General features: G+C 38.5%; 1 protein-coding gene across 3 annotated transcripts in view; it reads right to left on the bottom strand.

Annotated features, from left to right (window-relative positions):
- Positions 1–24,182, bottom strand: part of ATM (Serine/Threonine-kinase ATM-like protein) — a 151,152-nt gene that overhangs the window by 67,999 nt on the left and 58,971 nt on the right. For all 3 annotated transcript variants that reach the window (XM_088902617.1, XM_088902618.1, XM_088902619.1), the window contains 11 exons: positions 17,887–18,006; positions 13,167–13,352; positions 9,369–9,490; positions 9,202–9,271; positions 8,974–9,101; positions 3,619–3,760; positions 3,384–3,521; positions 3,191–3,289; positions 3,028–3,074; positions 2,726–2,921; positions 2,387–2,608 (listed from right to left, as the gene is read on the bottom strand). In XM_088902617.1, coding sequence (XP_088758743.1) covers positions 2,387–2,608; positions 2,726–2,921; positions 3,028–3,074; positions 3,191–3,289; positions 3,384–3,521; positions 3,619–3,760; positions 8,974–9,101; positions 9,202–9,271; positions 9,369–9,490; positions 13,167–13,352; positions 17,887–18,006 — 1,470 coding nt within the window. The remainder of the gene's footprint in view (positions 1–2,386; positions 2,609–2,725; positions 2,922–3,027; positions 3,075–3,190; positions 3,290–3,383; positions 3,522–3,618; positions 3,761–8,973; positions 9,102–9,201; positions 9,272–9,368; positions 9,491–13,166; positions 13,353–17,886; positions 18,007–24,182) is intronic.

The raw sequence follows: 24,182 nt of genomic DNA, 5'->3' as shown, positions 1-24,182 counted from the left end.
CCATGCTATTCCACAACCAAATCATAATCTATGCATCCTATTATTCCCACTCACTATATCCATGAGATTCAGATGAGGGTTTCTCCTCCTTCACATGTTTTACCTTCTTCTTGGCTCTTAGAAACACTTCCACCAACCTAGCCCATGGCACATAATTCTCATCATTTAATTTGATGGATGTCATCTATACATTTAGGTAATCGGGAGAAATCATAACACCAGTTTTATGATCACTACCCTCTCCAATTGTTGTCATTGTAAAAAGTAATAATAATAATAATAATAATAATCACCAAGATTACCCTTCACTATTCAGCACTCACAACACGACACACCACACCACAATTAATTAACTGTTGATGAAACACTTACTGTCATAGAGCTCAGCACCAAAACCCTATTGCTGTCACATACATTCAGACATAAATAGGAAGGAAAAATAGTCACTACACATAACCACCAATCAGCACTACCACAGAATTGAAATCCAATCCGAAAGTGGAAGAAACACCATGCTATCAGCCGACTATAGAATTCTGTTTGCACCTGTCCACGAACCAACCCTCTTTGAGTCATCGAGTAGAGGGTTTCTAGAAAACCACTGAAACGGAACACCACAACAACTGAAAGCATGATTACCTCCTAGAAGGAAAAACGGTCAGTCCTTTTTGGCCTCTTATTGATCCTCCAATTGGTTGATGAGATATCTCAAAATTTCAGATTTGATGTGGCGATGCAAGGAGAAGAAATAGGAAGAGAAAAAAAACTAATTTCTAAACTGGTTTCCAGTGCTCTAATACCATGTTAATAGTTTGATTTCAGTTTTAGTTCTGAAGTAAGAAAGAATGAGAGAAGGAGAAGAGAAAAAAGAGAGGAGAGAAATCAAGAGTTTGGCCAGAGAGAAAAAGAGCACTCTCTCTCAGGATTCAGGTCAATGCAGTGGCTGAGCAACTCAAAAGTCAGGATTCAGGTCCTTTCTCTCACATCCTTAGAGATGTAAATGCAGTGGCTGATGGTTTGGCAAATGTGGCATGTAATAGCTCTCAGAGTATTCTTTTTTATTCCAAGAGTTCTCTTCCACGTTCAGTTCAATTTTTTATGTTTGATGATGCTTTATTTCTCCCTAAACTTTGTCGTAAATAGGTTTCGAGGTTTTTATTTTGAGTGCACTGTGCATATTGTTTTTGGGTTTTGGGCAAGGCAGGCTAAATCCACCCCTGTAATTTTTTGCATATAGTGGTTTCATTAATAAAATTTTAAGGTGGCGACCCCTCCACCTGGAGTAAATTTTGGGGACTCAAATAAGAAAAATAAAAGGTATGCACATGCCCCTACCCTACCCCCTCCTACTGCCCCAAAAACAAAGACCAACCTAATATTTCTTATGAAACATTTCTTTCTAGTTTCATGTGTATAAATATGACAAATAGTTGCAATGCTAACATTGCTAGCAAGCATTCTTTTACAAAATTCAAATGTAACAGGACTCCTTGGGGAAACTCCTCGACTCCCTGAAACTACTATTAAAAATGCAAGAAGGATGCAACAAAGAAAATTGTATTATTGACAAAATAGAGTATGGAGAATGAAGAACTGATATTGAAAATTATGACAAATACATCAAATTCAGATTCATCCAGTGAACCATAAGCTACCTGATTATATCTAATTCTTTACAGCGTTCACTTTTAAAATTGTTCTCAAAAACAGTAATTATTTAAAAGTAATTGTTTATTGTTTAAAATAAGTTTTATTTAAAAGTAATTGTTCTCAAGCAGCGAGCCAAATTTTGGAGTTAAATTTTGATGCCTGCTCCTAAAGAAATTTAACCATCAGAGGATAGAGATGCAATTAGGGATGAGACAGGAAATGTCATATCATATTCTAGCCCTGATTGGTAACAGTGGCTATTAGAGCTAAGATAAAAGCATCAATCCAAGATCTCATGTATATGGTGCTCATGGGTGTTGAGAAGGTTGAAGTAGAAATGGATTCACAGATGACCGGCAGGTACAATCTGAACTATACTTCTTGCCTGAACCTAGATGCACTATATACTCGTTGCCATGTTTCGAAGAATTAACCTTGAGTTTCATCTTTGAATAAGTAACTTACTGTGAATTATCAAAAAAAAATAACTTACTATGTTATACGCTGTAACCATGACATTTACAGTTTAAACAGTATAGCATTAGTCAATGGGCATTTTGAATAAGTAACTTACTATGAATCATCAAAACAGTTTATGGGCATAATACTTCTCTCAATGAGTAGGCCCAGCCCAACCAATTTTCAGCCCTAGCATTAGTCAATGGTATTTTGCACAGTGAAATGCAAACCAATAAATAAAAGAAAAACGCAAAGAAATATAGAGTCTATAACATGCCTGAAGAGTTCGTGATGTCTCATCAATTATCTTAACTGAATCATCTGATAGATATTTCATTAACATCCTTATAAGGCTAAGAAGAATTTCATCTGAAATGCAACTGTTGGTATAAAAGCCAACATTCACAGAACTGCCGTCATTAATTGCCTGGAACAGAGGAACTTGGCTAGAATCTCCTGGCAAGCGAAAAACAACAAAATGTGGATCCCCAAGACCAACCTGCGAAGTTTAAGTAAAAACAAAAGAACAGAATATTCCTGAGCATGGAAATGTTTACAAATAGCATACAGTAGCACATAAACAATAAAAAGAAAATTTGTGTAAAGGACAATTTACCCTAGAAATGAAGTCAGACACCAATGCTCTAACATCTTTTCCGTCAATTGGACCACATAGGGAGACTAGCCTCCAGACAGCAGATATAACTTCAGGTTCAGTATGCCAATAATTAATCTGCTTGTGAATTTCTGCAGCATCATTTTCAGCCTGAATAACCTCCCCCAAGACTAATCTTCTGTGTAATGTTTGAAGACTGGAGGAAATCCTCAAAATAAAGGATGATAACTCAGATTATATGTAATCATTTTAATGAAGCAATAAATACAGAAATTTATGTACAGTGAAAGAAAGGGTAGCACCTCCACAAAAGCAATCTTGGCGAAAGGTAAGAAGCTCTCCTTACAAACTTTAAATCACAACACAGTATATGCAAGTTAGAGATCAATGGAAACATCAAGACAAAACGTGAAAATTATATTATTAAAAAAAACACATATATCTCAAATCTCCATGGCCATTTACCTTCAAAAAGTGATCCTTAGGAGAGTAGGCTTTGCAGAGATCCTGATGAAACTTCCATATCCGGTCAAAGCAATCAATTTGAGGGAAGGGTTCCAATTCCTAATAAATGGAGTAGCAGAAGATCAAAGGAGATAAATAAACAACTTCAACAAAGAAAATCGCCATCATCTGTTGTTTAACAGTAGAATCATACTCTGATGTAATCATGTAGAGATGGATCAGATTCCAGAATTAGCTGGTGAAGTAAAGATACAACTTGAGAAGATTGACTGCCAATTGGTTCAGTATTTTGAACAGGAATACAACAGGAAACCAACTTTGATACTAAAAACTGCAACATATACCTCAAATACATTAGAAGATAAAACAGGGTGAAATTTTTGGTCAAGACAAATGTAAGATAGAAGCAAGATGATCAAAACAAAAACCTGGAGTTGTTCACCTAGTACACCAATGACATCATGGTTGGGGTTACATTTAAATGCTTTAAGTAATGTTGATAAAATAAGGCAACATTGATTTTGTAAAGCTTGAAACCCAATATATTTCCCAATTAGATTGAAAAGATACCTGCAATGATCCTCAATATTAATTCTGAGACCAGAAGAAATCAAAATCCAATGTTGCATATCAAGATTATGTAAAACAAAATTAGGAAGTGAGCAGAATATCAAACTAATTGAGCCGACACAAGTAAATAGAGCCTTATCACATCCATATGGGGTAATTTCACCCCATATCATTGAATTCATTCAATGAAAATATATGATACCGGAAAGACATGGTACAGGAAGAGCTTTGACCAATCAAAGTGCCCCATGAATTTTGATGAATACCACCTGATTGGTCACATCTTTTATGATATCAATCGATTGGCTGTAAGCTTTTCCAGTATCATGTCTTTCCTATATCATAGTTGAACCCATTCATTTAAAACCAAAGCTCAATCCACAAATAATGAGCACATATCCCTATTTCCATGAGGTATTGACAAGTAATAAAGAATCTTTATTTTGTGACTTCCATTTTCCCCAAAAACTATAAATGGTGTCATATACCACAGATTCAATCCCTTACTTCGACAAAGGAATCAAGTCCTACAACACACCAGGAAATTTTTGTCAAAGTAATAAGTAAACAGCAATCTGAACCTAATTACATGACCAAAGGACCCTCACTCTACCATAAACACAGGTTAGTGCTACCAGCCAACTCAGTCCATATAGGCCCACTGTTAGATTACTTTCATGCTTCACCCATAGGGGGCCATTCAGGGGTGCTCCGACGTACAAACGTGTTGCATCTCAGTTCTATTAGAAGAGAATGATAAGGACTATACGGAAGTACACTGCCAACTGCAAGACTTGTCAACGATGCAAATACGAGGCCCAATCTCCAGCAGGCCCACTCCAGCCACTTCTAATTCCCACCCAAATTTGGGAAGACATATCTATGGATTTCATTACCGGGCTTCCACTTTCGCAGCTAAATCAGTGATTTCGGTAGTGGTAGTCCTCTCACAAAGTAGTCATTTCTGGCATTAGCACATTCATTCACAGCATCAGCCGTGGATGATGTCTTTGTATGGGAAATAGCTCACCTCTATGGATTTCCCAAATCAATTTTGTCGGATAGAGATCCTGTTTTCCTTAGTACATTTTGGAGAGAACTATTTCGGGTACAGGGAGTTCAGCTAAGGAAATCAACTAGCTACCATCCTCAATCAGATGGACAAACAGAGGTAGTCAACAGATGCTTGGAGACATACCTGGCTACCTGCGTCGTTTTTCAGATTCCAAACCCAAACGTTCGGCCCAATGGCTCCACTGGGCTGAATGGTGGTATAATACCACCTATCATGTGGCTGCTGGGATGACACCCTTCCATGCCTTATATGGTCGAGATCCCCCCATCTTACTACCCTACGAAAAGGGTTCCTCTCCAGTTGCATCATTTGAAGAAGCAACTGACCCAACAGGATGCTACTCTACAAGAGCTCAAACATAACTTGAACCAAGCACAACAATGGATGAAACACACATATGACAAGCACCACCAGAAAGTGGAGTATAAAGTGTGTAACTTTGTATATTTGAAATTACTCCCCTACTGCTCACTATCAGTAAGGTACCAATGCTGGAATAAGCTGTCTCCACACTACTTTGGGCCCTTCAAGATCATCGAAAGGATAGGCAAGCTTGCCTACTGCTTGGAGATACCTGAACACTCTAAAATTCATCCTGTCTTCCACATTTCAGTTCTGAAGAAATGCCTCAAGCCAGATGTGGTAAGTTAGCCCACTCTACCCAAGTTTACTGAAGACATGGCATTAGTCACAGAACCACAGTCCATTGATTTTTGTTGGGTAAAGAAAGGACATCATGTGGAACCGGAAGATCTGGTAGAGTAGAATAAGCTGTACTGAACCCAGGCCGGTGTATGGAAATAGCCAGCCCAAACTCAAGACCTACAAAAGAAGAACTTCACGTCAGCTCTTAGACACAACTAAACTTCCAAAACTACCCATTCTCAATTGGAGATACCTGAACACTCTAAAATTCATCCTGTCTTCCACATTTCAGTTCTGAAGAAATGCCTCAAGCCAGATGTGGTAAGTTAGCCCACTCTACCCAAGTTTACTGAAGACATGGCATTAGTCACAGAACCACAGTCCATTGATTTTTGTTGGGTAAAGAAAGGACATCATGTGGAACCGGAAGATCTGGTAGAGTAGAATAAGCTGTACTGAACCCAGGCCGGTGTATGGAAATAGCCAGCCCAAACTCAAGACCTACAAAAGAAGAACTTCACGTCAGCTCTTAGACACAACTAAACTTCCAAAACTACCCATTCTCAATTGAGGGTAGAACTAACTCTCTGAAGAAGTAAGAACAAGAAAAGACACCGAGGAAGAAGGGGTCCAAATCCTACTATCCCTCCTAGAGAGATCTAGAACCACCTCCTCAAGGATTTTAAGTAAATCAGAAACATTGTTCAATTCCAAGTCTCTAAGTGCCCTTTTAAAACCCAAGTTCCCATCCAGAGTAGAAATCAAGTTAGAATGGGCTAGGAAGGTGGAAACAAGCTCATTTTTAAACCTGGAGAGGGAATACAGAGAAGGGAATTGCCCTTTTAGAAGTATGTTTCCCACCCAAACATGCTCCCAAAACTTCACATGGTTTCCCAGCAAAGATCATACCTGATGAGGGTAAGGAAGGATAAAAGAATTGCATGAATAGATTCCCAAGGAGAAGCTCCCATAGCCCTAGTTGATACTCCTGCAACCCAACCTTCAACTGCTGGTCCATGTATACTTAAGATTACTTTAGCCCATAGTATATCCCTTTCCATTGTCAATCTCCATAACCATTTCCCAAAAAAATCTGCCTTGCGTTTGGGCAGTATGGAAAATCACTTCAGGAACAGGAATAACAGAAAGAGGTGGCTTCTAGGGCCTATCAAGCCAATGTTGAAAAGACATGGAGTAATAAAGAGGGTCTCGATTGAGGCTAGAAAAGGAAAGAAAGAGAGGTGGATTTGGGTAATAGCCAAGTTTGACAAAAGTGCTAAGAAGAGGATCATTGGTGGTTCAAAAAAGCTGCTCAATGACAGTCCATCTCCTATGAATGGCAATGCTGGCCTTCTATCTCTAGTCAGTAGGGGGCCTGATGGGAATTGTGTATCCCCAGAGCTCGGGGGAATAAGTAAGACACCTCTATAGATCAGCTGCAATTATGGAAGCTCAGTGAGGCTGAGGGAAAGGCTCGGGAAAGGATTGTTAGCACCGGAGTTGAGCTAGAAATTGAGGGCGAGGTTGAGGGAAAGGAAACTTCTTGCGTTGATGAGCTCACTGGAGGAAGGGCTCAAAGACAAGTTGAAGAAGGTCTGCGTTATGAGGAGGTTGAGGTCGGAAGGTTGGGTGTAGATTTGGGTCGAAGGAGTAATCATGAAGAGAAGGAGGAGGATCAAACTAATAGGATAATCAGCAAGATACTGAGCAACTCGAGATCTCACAATATAATTCATGTGACAAAGATCTTTTCAAGGCTAAAACTTGGCTTGGCAGAGGCAGGAGCTAGAAAATATTTAAATGGGTGTAGAGAAGAAAAAGATTGAGAGGCAACAGGACTCCTGACTCTGACCATACGAGGGTAACTGTGCAAGTTCAGTCACCGGCTACCCTTATGTTGAAACATTAGGAGGACAAGAGGAGTGGTGACGTTTCTGATTCTAGTGTGATCCAGCCACAATAGAATATTGATGTAGTTGAAGAAGAATAAAGAGGCATGACTTTACAGAAATTAGTTGATAGAGAAGTTATGATTGGGAAAAGCTTGGGCCTGTTTTTTTGGGGTGGTGAGGAATTCGCAAGGAAGGCATTTGAGGAGAGTTTGAAAGAAGAAAAAAGGAAGAGAAAGAGAAAAACAAATCTCTTTCGCAATGGAAAGGACAATGGGACAAGGATTTCTCAACCCAACAAGACATGCTCACAGATGAAGACCGATGTGGGCTTCAGGATAGGGATCTTTGCTTTTGTTTAGTGTTGGGCTAGTGGCCCTTGTTTTATAAGGATATGGGTTGTGTTTGTGTTTTCACTTTTCTTTTGGGTGTTTGGGCAATGCTCATGGTTGTAAGTTGTAGTTGTATTGGCCTTATTGGGTCTCCTTGTCAACAAACCCAGAGCAGAATACAGAATTCTGGGGATGAAGAATGGATGATTCAACCCTACCCCAAGGGTCCTTTATATAGAAAGTAAAATTAAAGATATTACAGAGAGGCCCTTGTAGGGCAACACTATTTAGAGAATTTACAGAGAGGCCCTTGCAGGGCTGAAGTGAAAATAATAATAAATAAGAGAAAACAATACAATAAGGACTACAATAAAATGGTACATCAGGGAGTTTCTTCACACTCCTGAGTTGGCTCTCATGCTTTTGGTGATATCTCATCAACTTCTGTTGTACTTCTCCTTTTAATTTTAATGAATTTTCTCTTTATCCTTCAAAAAAAATAAATAAATAAAGCCTTGTTCTTCTTTTGTAAGTTTCCCAATCCTAACCCACCATCACCCTTGGTTTTAGTAATTACCTCCCACATAACTATGTAATCTCTCTTCTCCTCCCCTGGTTCCCATAGGAAACCCCTCATTAATTTCTCCAAACTCCTATACACTCCCTCAGGAATCTTAAACACCAACAAAAAATATACAAGCAAATTAGCCAAAGTCAATTTAATCAATGTAATCCTTCCACCTAGGGATAGGTAGTTCTTCCATGAAGCTAATCTCTTGGTGAATCTATTAACAACTGGGTTCCAAAGGCTCCTTTTACTCAGATTATCCCCTAGGGGTAGCCCCAAATAATTCAACGGCCACTGATGCACAACCCAAAATTTGAGCCCTTTCACCCACTTCTCTATCACTCAAGTTGATTCCAACCATACAGCTCTTATCAAAATTGACTTTAAGATTAGACATTCGTTCAAACACATTAATCACCAATTTCAAGTTACTAACCCAATTGATCTCCTCCCCTCCACAGATCAAGATGGTATCGTCTGCAAACTATAAGTGGGTAACTAGAATCCTATCCCTTCCTACTCTCCACCCTCTCACCAAGCTCCTAGAGTCGGCCCTCTCTATTGGCCTTCTTTGGTATAAAGGTATACCAAGACCACAGCATGTTTCCAGTACCAAAGTAATAGATGTCCACAACTACAAAATATGAAATTCTAATGTATATTCTGCAATCATTTAAACTGCACCAAAACTAGAATGAACTCACAGGGAAGTGCTTGGAACTGCAGCTCTATGTCCAATAACATGGACAAGCACATCAACTCCAGACAGGCGATCACACCGATGTCTATGATGAACTGCAGCCTCAATTTTGTAATGCATTTCTACAATAAACTGCAAAACCACAAGCAACCAACCACAGTAAATGCTTGATAGGTATTATCATTATATAGGAATGTCAAAAAGGTTTTAACCCAAGGAAATGATACATCACCACAAAAACTCTATCAGGACGAAAGACATTGATTTTGTCAACAACACAAACATTTCTTGGACAATAGTCCCTGTTGGGATTCAAGGGAAAAAAATAACATTTGAAAATGAGAAAATGACAAATTCAGCAAAATAAATCAAAGAGAATAAAAATAAAAGCCACAGTACATCTCCAAAAATCCATCAACTACTGCCTGAATAGCAAATACAATTGTTTCCTTGGAAAAGAATGGGACTGCAGGATCTGAAGCTGAAGAGGCAAGTGAGAAGAGCAAGCTGACAATTGAAACCTGCAAACCACATAAGAAAGATTAACTGATCAAAAGAACAGGAACAATATGAATCAAAATCCTGCTTTATTGGTATCACCAGGGAACCAGATCTCCTCCACAAAGATCTGATCATTAGTGTGGAAAGCAAATCAGGAATGTCCTATTCTGAGTTAACTTGGGATTGTCCCAGACCAGGGTTGTTGTTGTAATCACATTCATAAAACATCCAATATTCCATTACTGATAAGCGTAAGGCTGTTTGTATTTTTGTCTGATCTGTATGGTCAGCAATTTTTTCTTGATAATGAACAAAACTCAGTACTGTTAATTATGGAAAAAGAAAACATGAAAAGCTGATCTCAGAGACAGCAGCAGAATTGACAGTGCTGATGACATTTAAGTCTTGTGCATGTGATCTTTTTTTTTTTTGATAATTTTGTGCATGTGATCATTAAAATAGTATTTTGGTCATTCTACATAATGTTAAGCATCCACTCTGGTAGTTGTGTTATTTGGGTTTTACTTTAGTTGTGTTTAAAGTTTCAGAGTCACAAGGTAATATTACTGGAACTGACAAATTCTCCAATGAAATCCACCAGTGCTTTGTGGAATACAAGAGATTGTATCAAAACATAAGTCGGCAAGAATATTTTAGATATGTGGAGTAGCAATTTTATCTGAGTGTTATTCATAAAAAAAAATGTTATCTGAGTATTCAAGGATTGAACACCATTAAAAGTCAGAATGGCACCCACAAGCCCGACTGTTCAAAGGTCTAGTTGGCACCCATAAGCCCAACTGTTCTGAGGTCTTGTCCAGACGTTTTTGGCGGAAACTCTTGAGAGGTGTGCCTGCGGAGAGGACATAGGCCTAGGTTTGGCCGAACCTCTATAAATCCTTGTATATGCTTTTATTGTTTTGCAGTTAATGTTTGTTTTTGTAGAAACTCACTTCATACTGCTTTTGTTTATCACACAAACGCTTCACACTATATTTCTCTCTAATTATCTTTGTTTAGCACAATAAGTTTTTGAAAAGGTATTAGGGGAGGAAAATTTTGTAGAACACAATTGACCCCCCCCCCCCTCTCTTGGTTTAGGCTACCTGAGCTATCAATAACTTTTCTAAAATAATCCAACACAAGATTATTTGGTTCCAAGAAAACAAGATTATTTGTGTAGGTAGCGACACAAGATTATCTCTGATATTAGGAATGCTTGTTTGAGATACCTTTGTCAAAGTGGTGCTGTGGACTTGAAGGAGGTGATTCAGGTTCAGGATGAAAGAGGCGGTAACGAGCTCAACTGAAGGAACATTTGATCAACTAAAGCTTCTAAACAAATGCTTGGTTGGTCATCTAGTCAACTCTGAAACAGATATTGAAGTAGTTTGGAGCTGGGTGGTGACTGAATGGAAGCCAAGCAGGCATTTCCAGGTGAGAAGACTCGGCGCGGGGTTCTTTCTTTTCTCCTTCAGTAGTGAGACAGAACCTATGGATATTCTTCAACATGAACAGGATCAAGTCTGGGATCCAGAATTAAGATTAGGGAGGTGGAATCCTCTCGTCGATGCACAGAGAAATGTGGGGCCTTGCCTTCAAGCTTCATCTGGATTAATATTTTTGGAATTCCTCTCCATGCCTGGAGTTTCCAAACTTTCAGCGATGTTGGGAATGCATGTGGGATTTTTAGATTCATCGATTCAAGAACTTTGGATTGGAAGAATTTAGTGAGTGTGAATATATTAATTGAGGTGGAGGAAATTCATCTTGTTCCAGCATCCCTATTGCTTCACTTTGGCAGAGAGCTATTCAATTTAAGAGTGGTAATAGAAGCAACATACACAGGCGGTTGGCTTGATTTCATTTTCTCAAGGAGGAAGTGATTTGCAACCTCCATCTGGTTCAAAGAGGTGGAAGTCGAACAGGCTATTCTCAAAGGTAGGTTCAGAGGTTGAAAATGAGGGTAGTTTGGGAACAAAAAAATGTATCGATTTTAGTGGGCTTGGCACGCTGGGTCTGGTGGACTTTCGAGACTTGGAAAAGGAAAGAGTAATGATTTGGGGGAGAGCTCGAAAAAGGAAGATGGGAGCGGGGCCCATGCGGAGTCAGTTGCTGGGGGAGATTAAAAGTGTCCAAAACTGCATTTACAAGGGGTGTCCTGCGATGGGGAAGGAAATGCCACAGGGGCCCACTTTTCAAAGTCTTTATCTAATCTTGCGAGAAGACCCCTTGTTCCATTCAAAGTAGGAATTAATAGAAGGAATGTAACTCCTTTTGAACTCTCAGTTAAAGGAAGACAACCGAGTAGCTTCATATTGAACAAGTCTCGAAAGCAAAAAAAAAAGTCAGACTCCATAAGAGGACAAAGCAGAAGGTTTTTGAGAGAGTAGCAAACGAGAGAACTTCTCTTGACGTGACCCAAAGCCCTGGCTACAGTGAAGTTGTTCCTGGTAGTTGCAACCAAAACAGGGGAAAATCAGTGGAGGACTTAGAAGCTGTAACTCCAGTGAGGAACTTTGATGCATTTCGAAGTTCTGGGAACAGCGTGGACGACTCTGGTTGTTGCACTCAAAGCAGTAAAGAGTTGGTAGAAGATCTCAAAAATGCATTTCCAAAACAGACCTTCAGTTCAACGACTAAGGCCCATTTTTTGACTAAAAAAAATGAAGTCAAGACCAATGTAGATGGGAGATACACAAAGAAGTGAAAATTGGCATGACAGAGAAGAAAAACGATATGAGTGGGTCTACTCCTGCCACCTTAGAAGGACACATTGCTGGAGATGGAGGAAGTGAAAAATGTCGGTGAGGAAATTTGTTCACCTTCCTAGATCGAAGACAATGCTTCTGAAAATCGTTTTTCGAGGAGGTGGTGATTGGGAGTAAGATACTCCCATACTGTTCGGGTAACCAAAATTTTTTCTCATCTGAAGCTTGGATTGGTCAGCTCTGGGCCTACAAAGAACTATAAAAGGGTGTATAAAATAACAGTAAGACTTTTAAACCAACAAATAAAGCTCTTGATAATGAGAACTCTCAGGAAACCTCTAACCCGGGTACGCTGTTAAGGACAGGTCAACTTGTTGGTGATTCTGAGAAGAATCCCAATTCTGTTATTAGAGACCCTGATAAAAGTCTCAAAAAGGAGGTGGAGAAAACTGGTATTGTCTCTTTCAAGGCAGCGGCTAGAAAGGATGTAGAAATTGGTAAAAGTTTGGGTTTGTTTTTCTGGGGAGGTGAGGAATTCGCCATAAAAGCTTCGAAGAGTTTGAGAGGAAGAAGGAAGAAAAATCGAGAAAAGGGGTAACTGGAGGAGGGAGATGGGATGAAGATGGCAACAACCAAGAGGAGGTTTTTGTTGGAGAAGATTAGTTTTCTCTCTTCTGTTAGTTTCTTCTTTGCTCGTTTGCAGTTGTCCTTTTTGTTTTTGGTCTAGTATTGGGTGCCGGAGGACTTAGTTTTGTTGTTCTTTTACAGAGTCTTTGTTGGTTGTTATCTAGTGTAAGAACTAAAAAGTGTCTAAGTTAGTCTCATCTTCTCTCAGGTGATTTCTTATCACCTTCCTCTGTAATTCCTTTTATTTTAATGAATTTTCTCTTTACTTTTCAAAAAAAAAAAAAAGATAAAAGAACAAAGACACTTAAATTCCATAGAAGTATGCAGTGTTAAATAGACAACTAATACAAGTACGAACCATATGTTTTTTAATAAGGTTGTCTCTTTCTTGCTCAGAAATCTCAGCAATATGCAAAATTGAACTTTGAAGCACCACTAATCCCATTTCATTCCCGGACTTTCTACTACCGTGCATTGCCATACATACTGCAAAAATTGGCACAAAATGGTCGTTTGCAAGAGCTGCCAATGGTTGATGAGCAATCTGTTTTCAAATAAGCATATTAGATAAACTGAAACATACAACAAAAAAGGTGAAACAAGGATAGGATAAGAAGTACAATATAATCAACTTGGTATCCGCTATTACCAAAATTTTGTCCCACTATCAACATATATATATATATATATGCAAGACAACTTCAACAGTCCATTAGTAGTCTTCTAAAATTGATTAATCATGTTGTTCACATAACAGACATCTAAATTAATATAGTTGTAAATGGTATTCACAGCCTTCAAATCGAACAGAAAAGAGAGAAAGGGAAGTGACAAAAAAGAAACAAAGAAACAAGAGAAGGAGAAGAAAAATAGAGAAAAAAAAAATAATAGCATAGTGTCTCCCCTGGCAATGACAACTAAACAGGGGCAGACATGTAACTCTATCTTTATAACATAAAATAAGATGCAATGACAACTATGCCCTGTTTACACACCTCTCAATAACTTTAAAAAGGTATTGAATAAAGAGTGCTGTTAATGTACTCTAGATCCACTACCCACAAGAAACTACAGCCACAAATTGGGAACATTTTAGTTGTCATTCATGGTGAGATAATCCCAATGTGTGCTCTAGTGTCTTGTGGGTACATATGGATAGCATCCATGAGGATAGCAGATCCCATCTTCTGTGAAAATATTTCTAATCAACCCCTCCTGGCCTTACTGGATTCCAAATTGTGCCTCCACTTCTGGAACTAAGATATCACCAAATCTTGGCTCGAGTAGAAATTACATAGGGCTAAAAGCATACTTCTTCAGACCAAAACTCATTAATATGGGCTTTCTGCATGGAAATCTCATTCATTGGAATCTTTTAATAAAAATAAAAATCTTCAAAAATAATGTTATTCCTTTCTAATGGGCATATGACAGACTATTTCCTTTAAAAAGTTTTCTCTTTGGAACCAAGAGACCTCAGGAAGTTTCTAGCAAGCTACTATGATCCATAAAAGGATTCTATAGTTATATGAACAGAAAAAGCTTTCCATAAGAAGTGTAAATTTTTCATTAAAATAAAAGAAAACATAAATAAAGTTTAGAGCAAACTTCAAGACCAAAAGACCAAGGGCATCAGTCTATGGGACTACAAAATATAACTCATCCAAAAGTATTGCCAATAGAAACCCAATTGTAGATCTTAACATTCTAGGTTAGTTATGCACCAGTAATAAAGAAGAGAACCTATAAGCACACACAACCATCTCACTTGTTCAGAATTGCCATCAAATATGCATCTATTCCTATTTCTTTTTGAAATGTTTCTGTTAGAGTAGCTAGCATGTGGGTGTTGCCTTAACACCTGAATAGGATGTAATATTTTTATTTTTTTAATGAAAATTTATTTTATTTTTACTATCAAAAAAATTCCTATTTAATTTTTTTTGATGAATAAAGAAATTTTTATTACTTCAAAACTTGATAGAGAACTTTAAACTCAAACAACAGCCCTTGGAGAGGCACCAGCAGCAGCCTCTCCCAACAGATTACAAGGAAACTAGAAAGAAAAAACAAGCATGACAGCTGACCCCAAAACAACACTTCCCTATTTACCCCTTGCTTAGCTAAACCATCAGCCAAAGCATTTGATGACCTCACCCCCCATTTTATAAAAACCGAAACATTCCTTGTCAGCCACATAAATTTCTTGATTTCATTCCTGAAACATCACACAGTATCCTTGGGGTTCATCAACCCAGTTGATTTACAAATTGCACACCTTATAAGGCTGCTAGTAGTTCTGCCCTGACTGAATCCCCAAATCTAAAGGGATCCAAGTAGAGAAGTACAATCTCTCCAAACTCGTTTCTCAACCCGCCCCCCAAATCCAGAACGCCCTGGTTTTATGTTAAGACTGGCTTAGATAGTAACAAATATCTTTTAAAGAGTCACTCCACCATTTTGATTCTGCATTTACCCCTACTTTAGTTTCATCAATTAAACTAGGTATAATCTGGGATCATGCTAGCACGCCACACTTAAAAAGGTTCTTGGGCCCCATCCTAACCTACACACTTTGTCTTTAGTCCATCTTACGGCCCAAACTAAACCAAAGATTGATGCATGAACCCACACCATATAAGTAGTAGCAAGACAAGCAAGTTATGAAACCAACCCAATCTTATAACAGCTTCATGAAATCCTTGACTTGATACCTATTTTAAATCTCAAATCAGGTAGGCCCAAAATAATTAGCTCTGTTACATTTGATGAAAGGTACTTTTTTTCTTGATAAATATTTGATGAGAGGTAATTGCTACCTACCTTTTCATTCTTTTTAGAATGAATGGTGATTTTATTAATTAGAGTAAGAAAGAGTACAATCTCCCAAAGAAGAGGCACAAGATGTCACTTCCCCTTAGGAAAGAGATCAAACCAAACTCTCATCAGAATACAATTATAAGATAGCCCAATACAAAGAAACCCAAGAAGCCCCTTGTTTAGCCAAAGAACCTGCCAAGGCATTTGCCAATCTACTAACCCACTAAAAGTCTAAAACGCGGCTGACATATTCCTTGTAAGCCACTTAACTTTTCAAAAAAGATTCATATAGCCCCAAATAATTGTATCCAGATCCAACCACCAACCCACTACTATCTAAGAATCTCCCTCAACTATCAAATTTTCAATTCTAAGTTGGTTGGCAATCTGTAATCTTTGTACAGCAGCTAGTACCTCAGCCTTTATAGAGTTGCCAACTCCCACTGGACCTGAAAATAAGGATAGAATGTTGCTATCCTTATCCCTCAAGATCCCTCCTACACCTGAAGGTCCTGGATCGCCTTGACTACTACCATCAAAATTCAGCTTTACAGCACCCTCAGAAGGGGGTATCCAGTTTTCTTGTATTCTGTTCTTTCTAGAGGTTGTGGAGGCCACATCTGCTCAAGTCCTTTGAAAATCATCATAGGAGTAATTCACAAAAAGGTCCAAAGTTTTCAGCCAAAGAATTACCCTTGTCAATATACATTCATTTACTTCAACAAAAGTTTTCAGCCAAAGAATTGCCCTTGCCAATATACACTCATTTACTTCAACAAGGCTTCTTTCCTTTTTCTTGGAATGTTCTAGGATTCCTCTCCTCCCCAATAGCCCATAAAATGGCTGCTCTGATACATTCCCACATTTAGTTTCCCTCTCTTGGTTGGCCACCCATAAAATGGCTGCTCTGATAAAAAACCAATTCCAAATATTTGCAGCAAATTAGAAAAAAATCAGTAAATGGCAATAGTCCTCATTCTGCAATTTACAGAGTACACCGGTTTGGGGGCAAACACAAATAAGGTTTCTTCTTTTGCAAGGTACCCATAGTATTAATCTTACAACATTAAACTTCCTAGCAAAAAACAGTTATTTTAGGTGGAATAGGCCTTGAACAAATTTCTTTAACTAGGAACGCCCAATTGGAAAGAGTGGAACAAAGAGATTTGAAGGGGGCACAAATAAAGGAGCCACTCGGATCCAAAGTTCAAATTCTTCAATCAGGTTTAAAGAAGTCCAAATAAACAAAAGCCGATAGATGTAAAAGCTCAGAGACACAAGCTTATTCCCCATCCCTCAAACCTCTACAAAACCCGAATTCCCAATTTAAAGTCAATGGGTGAACTGGAGGAGAAAAGGTTCCTTTCTGTAGAGGAAATAGAGTAAAGGGAGGGGAAATAGACTTTCAGGCCCCGTTCGTTTGTAGGTAAATATGCATGGGAAAGTTGGTCAATGAGTAACTTTTTTCCATTGACCAACATCCCCATGTTCTTTTTGCATTAAGCAATGGGTCCCACAGTAAAGCTACCCTTACTTTCCTGGGTAAAACTTACCCATCTCCCAGGTGGGTCCCACAGTAACTTTCCCACCTAGGAGAAAATTTTACAAAACATGATGGTACCATTTTACCCATTTTAATAGTTATTTTTTGTGGGTAAAAATGTCATTTTATTATTTACTTGGGAATCTGAAAATCAAAAGAACATGGGTAAGTGCATTCACCCAGGTAAATGTTACCTAGAAAACAATTACCTGGGTAAGTGCACTTACCCAGGTAAGCTGCACTGTTACAAATGAACAAGGCCTTAGAGGTTGAGTACCCACCCAAACATCTTCCCAAAAGATATCAGAATTACTAGAGCAAACATCATACCTTACAAACCTGAAGAAAAAGGGAGGAGAAACGGTCTTTTAGAGGTAGAGTACCCACCCCAACACCTTCCCAAAAGAGATCAGAATTATTAGAGCAAACACCATACCATACAAAATAGCCATGGATACTAGCCACTACCTCATATTATATCCAATAAAATTCATTTTTTATGGCAATACGCATATATTTTTTTTTCTTCTATTGAAACTATCCTAGACATACTACTCTTAGATACTAATGTCCATAATGAAACCCTACATTTCTTGAATAGAAATCCCAAACCCTGAAGATATAGACGTTAAGGTCCAACAATTTAGTAACCCTTAGTTTCAATTAGGAAAGAAAATATCGAAAAATATGATAAACTGAAGTTCAATACTCCTACCGAAGAAACAAGCTTCAGATTTGTGTTGTCCCCACTAAGAAGTAGAGCTGGAAGAACCCAAGGGCAACAATATTGCATGAAGAAATTAGGTTCCTCGATAGAAACAAAAAGATCTCGTACCTGCAAAGAAAGTAAAATGGCAGATTAAATAAAATTCTAATAATCAAGAAGACTTTATAAAAGAACATAGACATACAAAAAGCTAGACCTTTTGAACACAAACAAAAGAAATAGAAGATCATTACACAACACAAACTTGAAAAAGAGACTACATGAAGAAAAATAATGAATTCAGAACAAGTCTAGCTAAGCTAATAATGATATCTATTATATAAGGTGGTTTCAAAGTCTACCTAAGCTCTATGGCTTTTACAGACAACAGCAATGCTCAACTTTCAAATAGGAGGCAGATTCTTGGCAAGACTGCTTGCCATTTTTTGGTTTGATAGGTAACTTTAAACTTTATTGATTAAAGAAAGAATAAATATACATATATCGGTGCCAAGCTCCCCAATATATTAGGCCAACTCAAGCCAACTGCCCTATCTTCCAAGATGCAATACATATTTCCCCAAAAACAGCTGTCCCCTATTTATTCCTAGTTTTGACAATGCATCGGCTACTCCATTTGCAGACCTATGAACCCAAGAAATCGTAATGTTCATTGCGCTTGCTAAATGTCTTTTCTCCCTCATAATATTACTGAATTCAGATAGAGATAGGGCTGCAAAAGAGCCAGACCAAGTTCAAATAGAGGTATATCTAAATCCAAAGCAATGAGAATCTGAGAGATCCAAATTCAATCCAGTATCTGACAGATTTGTAAAACTAGATTTGAAAAAATATATATACTATACATTAAATATAAAATTAGCATAAAATTATAAAGTTAAATAAAAACAAAAATGTATACTATAAATGGAAACAATAAGTTTACCAAAATCCTCAAGTCCAACTAAATTTTAAAGAATTTCAATTCTAGAAAATAATATTATATATGTATACATAGAGTATGGATTGGATCCTTTGATCAGATAAAGCATCACCTGAATTCAATCTGATTAATAAATAGATCATACTTTCAGATCCAATTTCAATCAATATTGATTATATATCTGAATCTGACTTTAACAAATCAGTTTTGAACCCTAATCAGATTAAACCTGATCCATTTGCAGCTCTACCCACAACCATTCTAGAATCCCCTTCCACCACCAAGCTCCTAAAGTTTGGTGGCCTGACCAGCCACAAACTCTGTAGGGAAGACAACAGTTCTACTCTTATCGATGTAGCAACTCCTACGAGTCAAGACAAAACCGCTAATATATATCCTTGTCCATCTGTAAATAATCTTCCAATACTGAAGGACCTAGATTGCACAAGCTAAACCACACTGAGTTCAGTTTGACTTGGTGAACATTTCGTGAATCCATAGTGCTGAAAGTACATTTCTTGTTGAAGATAAAGATGTTATCCAATGCCACACCATATATATGGCATCAAAAATGTCAAGAGTTTTAACCACAAAGCTTTAGCAATTTGTGGTTGCATACATCAAGTTATCAACCACAAAGTCTGGCAATTTGTGGTTGCATATTATGTCTAATATGCTATTACATTGCTTCTAAGCCTACACCAGTGACTGCATTCCTTGTTTCTTGTACTCTCTAGTGTTGATCTTCCTACCCACCATGGACCTACCAAATCACAGATGCCTTATGATGTAATACCAATTAAAGCAAAAAAATCCCTTCCGTGCACTAATAAGCCTAAGCCACAAGTATTTAACTAGTACGCAAAAGAAGAAAAGCAAGGAAACTCCACTGTAGCTGCCAGCTATGGTAGAAAGTAGAGAGAACTCTTAATTGGAAAATCTGAAACATAACAGTAGACTAAGAGAACTTTCTTTTTGATAAGTACATTAAGATTTCATTAATAGAAGAATAAAGCAGTTACAAGCTCCATGGAGAGGCACGAGCCGCGACCTCACCTAACATCAGGAAAAAAACAAAAAACAGATTCAGTTTACAGTTGAGCCCAATACAATCTTTCCCTATTTACCCCTTGCTTTGCAAGACCATCAGCCATAGAGCTTTCTGATCTCCCCACCCATTGTATTCTCACTGTCAAACTCCTTATCAGCCAACTGAATTTTTTAATTTCATTCTTAAAGCACCACACTATAAAATCCGGGTTTTGTAGCCAACCCACTACCACTTTGGAGTCCCCTTCTATTAGAAATTGTCCCACACCTATCTGCACCGCTAGTTGTACTCTCTGGATAGCAGCTAGAAGTTCAGCCCTAGTAGAGTTTCCAACTCCTATGAGGCCCGAGTAAATAAGAACCACATTCCCAGACACATTCCTTAGTACCCCTCCCACCTTTGATCGGCCTGGATTACCAAGACTACTACCACCAATATTCAGCTTCAAGAAGCTTACAAGAGGGGGTTCCCACCCCAAACTCACTCTAGCCTTTAAGGGTGAACAAATTGCCACTGCTAACCAATTCCTCCAAATGTCATTAAATGAGAATTGATGGTATAGGTCCAATGATTTTAGCCACAAGATCACCCTATTTAGGATGCACTCCATCAGATCTTCTAGGCTTCTTTTCTTCTCTTGGAAAATTCTGGTATTTCTCTCTTCCCACACTGACCAAATCAGCGCTGCTCTTGCACACCTCCACATAGATCTTCCTCTTCTATGACACCAAGGGAAGAAAGAAGGATAAAAAATCAAACTTGCATCAGCTGGCCTAATCCACCTGCACCCAAACAATGAGAAGAGCCACACCCATAACTATGCAGTAAATGAACAAGATATTAGTAAATGATTACAGTCCTCACCATGTGACCTGCAAAGAATACACCAAAAAGGTGAGATGCACAGAAAAGGCCTTCTTTTTGTAGAATATCCAAGGTGATTATTTTCCCATAATACACTTCCCAACAAAAAGCTATACCTTAGGGGGAACAGGCCTACACCATATTTCCGTAAGAGGAAAAGGTTGGTTGGGGGCAGATTGAGTAAGGGATTTAAAGAAAGAAGCACAAGAGAAAGACCCATTCAGCTTGGGTGTCCAAATCTGTTTATCAAGTTCAAAGGGATCTAGGCACACTGTATCAAGTAGGCTTATCAAATTTGTTAGACACACAACTTCCTCTTCCCTTAAACCTCTACGGAACCCAAAATCCCAATTTGGTGCCAGCGGATTAATCATAAGGGATGTTAGAGTCGACAGTACAGGGGTATTTTGGTCTTTTGTCTATCTAATTAAAAGTGAATGGTCTGTTTTATTCAAGTTTAAGTTATATGTCCCATCTCTAATAAGGGACAATACTGTCTTTTGTAATTCAGCTTATACATTATAAATACAAAGTGGGTCAGCTGGGCGGAGTGGCTTTTTCTCTCCTGGCCGAACCCTTCTTCTTACATACTTCGAACCTAGAACTGAATAGGACTTATCTACCTATTTACATGGTATCAGAACAATAAGAAACCAGTTCTTTTTTTTCTTTTCTCATCGCCCTTCGTCTTCCTGGGATCGCCGCTAGCCATATCAGTTTTTTTTAAATATTTCCTTGACAGATTGGAAGTTCGATAAGGAGCCAAAAAGGAGTGGTCGTTTTTTGTTCTTGGAGGTAAATATGCCTCCAGTTGCTGTGGTGGTGATCGTTGTGGTGGTGTACTAGATATCCTCTATTCAATGGTACGAAGAGGGCTGGTTGTGGACAGGTGTGAACAGAAATACCTATTCGGCTAGTAGTGGACTGCGTCTGTTTTCTTTTGGTCTGGATTTCACATATGTGCCAGTGTGAATTGATAGGTATGCATATGAGCCTCTTTTCCTTCTGTTTATACCTGGATATGTGAGTTGAAAGTAGGGTTTTCGAATGCTGAATTCATGACAGCAGTAGTGTGGTCATAATTATACTTTGTTGAGTAGTGTGTGGTGTGGTGCTGAATAGTAGAAGGTGACTACTTTGTTTATAATAGTGATTCCTTTGTGAAGTGAGGTGAATCAATTAAGATGGCATCAACTGGAGATGGGAGTGACAATAAAACAAGTGTTATGATTTCTCCATATTACTTAAATGTTCAAATGACATCTATTAAGTTGAATGGTGAGAACTATGTGCCGTGGGCCAAATCTGTGGAGGTGTTTTAAAAGCCAAGAAAAAGGTAAAACATGTGAGAGAGGAGAAACCCCCCTCTGATTCTCTAGGGTTTAGTGATTGGGAACAGGAGGATGCACAAATTATGACCTGGTTGTGGAATAGCATGGAACCTAAAATCAGTGTGAATCTTATGTTCCTAGATACAGCTAAAGAAATCTAGGACCATGCTAAGAAACTTTATTCCAGCCAAGATAATACCACTAGAGTATATCAGTTTTACCAAGAGTACTTTAATCTGAAGCAAGGTAACCAAAGCTTGGAGGAACACTATGCAAGCATGAGAAATATCCGTAATGAGATTAATGTATACCATCATCTGACATCGGATGTTCAGGTTCAGCAACAACAGTGAGAGCAACTTGATGTGACAAGGTTTCTAGTGGGTCTGAAGGCTGAATATGAACCTATTCGAGCACAAATACTATGGGGGTCTGCTCTCCCCTCTCTTGAAGAAGTGCTTGCCCATCTTCAGAGGATATCTATTGATTCTACAAAGTCTTCTTCTCTCTCGAACAGATATGGTTTTGTGGTGACTACAGGGGGAGGTCGTGGAAATAGAGGTGGTGGAAGTGAAGGCCGTGGATTTCCAAGAAATCGAGGAGGTCCTACGTTTAATCGTTCTAGTGGCCGCAGTGGAGGTTGAGAGTCAGGGGGAGGTTGTGGTAGAGGAAGAGGTAATGCAACTAGAAAATGCACATACTATGGATTAGAAGGGCACACTGTTACTGTTATGATTTACATGGTACACCCAACACTTGGGCTAACCATGTTGTGACTAGTGGCAGTGGTACAGTTAGAGAAAACCAACAAACCGATCAGACTCCCTCCACATCTACTAGTGCTTCTGGGAAGGAGATGGTGAGCGTACCACGTGAGGTATATGAAAAGTTCATTCAAACATCCTCTCAGCAAAATACAATTACTCTTGCCCATTCAGGTATGGCTTGCTTGGTTTCCAAACCCTCACACTAGATCATTGACTCTGAAGCCTCAGATCATATGTGTAGGACTCCAAATGTGTTTTCTTCACTTTCTCAGTCTTCTACATCCCAAACAATTACCCTTGCTAATGGTTCTACCTCTCCCATTTGTGGTGTTGGTGATGTTGATCTTACCTCCTTATCTTTATCCTATGTTTTATATGTACCCAAGTTCCCTTTTAACCTTATGTCTGTTAGTAGATTAACCAAGTCACTTAATTGTTCTATAACCTTCCATCCCTCTTCTTGTGTATTTCAAGATCTCCAGATGGGCATGAACATTGGTAGAGGGCATGAGGCAGGTGGATTGTATTACACCTTGATGATGGTGGCCCGCAAATAGCCTTTCAATCATCTGTTATTCCTCTCCAATGGCACTATAGACTTTGTCATACATCTCTCAAGGCTCTGAAGTTGTTGGTTCCGTCCTTAAGTCATCTTTCATCGTTGCATTGTGAGTCGTGTCAACTTGGGAAACACCATAGAGCCTCTTTTAGTCCAAATGTCGTGTCTTGAGTCCTTTTTCTTTAGTTCATTCAGATGTTTGGGGTCCAAATAAAGTGGTGTCATACAATGGTTACAAGTATTTTGTAATTTTTGTTGACGACTTTTCAAAGATGACATGGCTCTATCTTATGAAAGATCGAAGTGAATTGTTCTCTATTTTTCAAAAATTTTATGCTAAAATATGTACCCAATTTGAAGTTCATATTAAAATTCTCCGCTCTGATAATGCAAAAGAGTACACCTCAACACCATTTCAGCAATACTTAGAGCACCATCGGATAATTCATCAAACTTCTTCTTCCTATACCCCACAATAGAATGGTGTGGCTGAACGGAAAAACCGACACTTAATATGAATATCCCAAAGCGTTTTTCGAGTAATGTTGTCCTGACATCATGTTTCCTCATCAACCGGATGCCCATGTCCATCCTTGGAAGTCAATCCCCTTTCTCAGTATTGTTTCCAACTCTATCTCCGCTTTCTCTTATCCCTAGAGTCTTTGGGTGTGTTTGTTTTTGTTCAAAATTTAGGGCCTGGTTTAGACAAGTTAGATGCACGTGCTACTAAATGCATCTTCCTTGGATATTCCAAAACCCATAAAGGGCATAAGAGCTATAACCCTAACTC

Source organism: Nelumbo nucifera, chromosome 4 (assembly GCF_055504915.1).
Source record: "Nelumbo nucifera cultivar China Antique chromosome 4, China Antique-T2T, whole genome shotgun sequence".
In the NCBI taxonomy this organism is placed as follows: Eukaryota; Viridiplantae; Streptophyta; class Magnoliopsida; order Proteales; family Nelumbonaceae; genus Nelumbo; species Nelumbo nucifera.
This window is presented reverse-complemented; position numbering and strand designations above follow the sequence as displayed.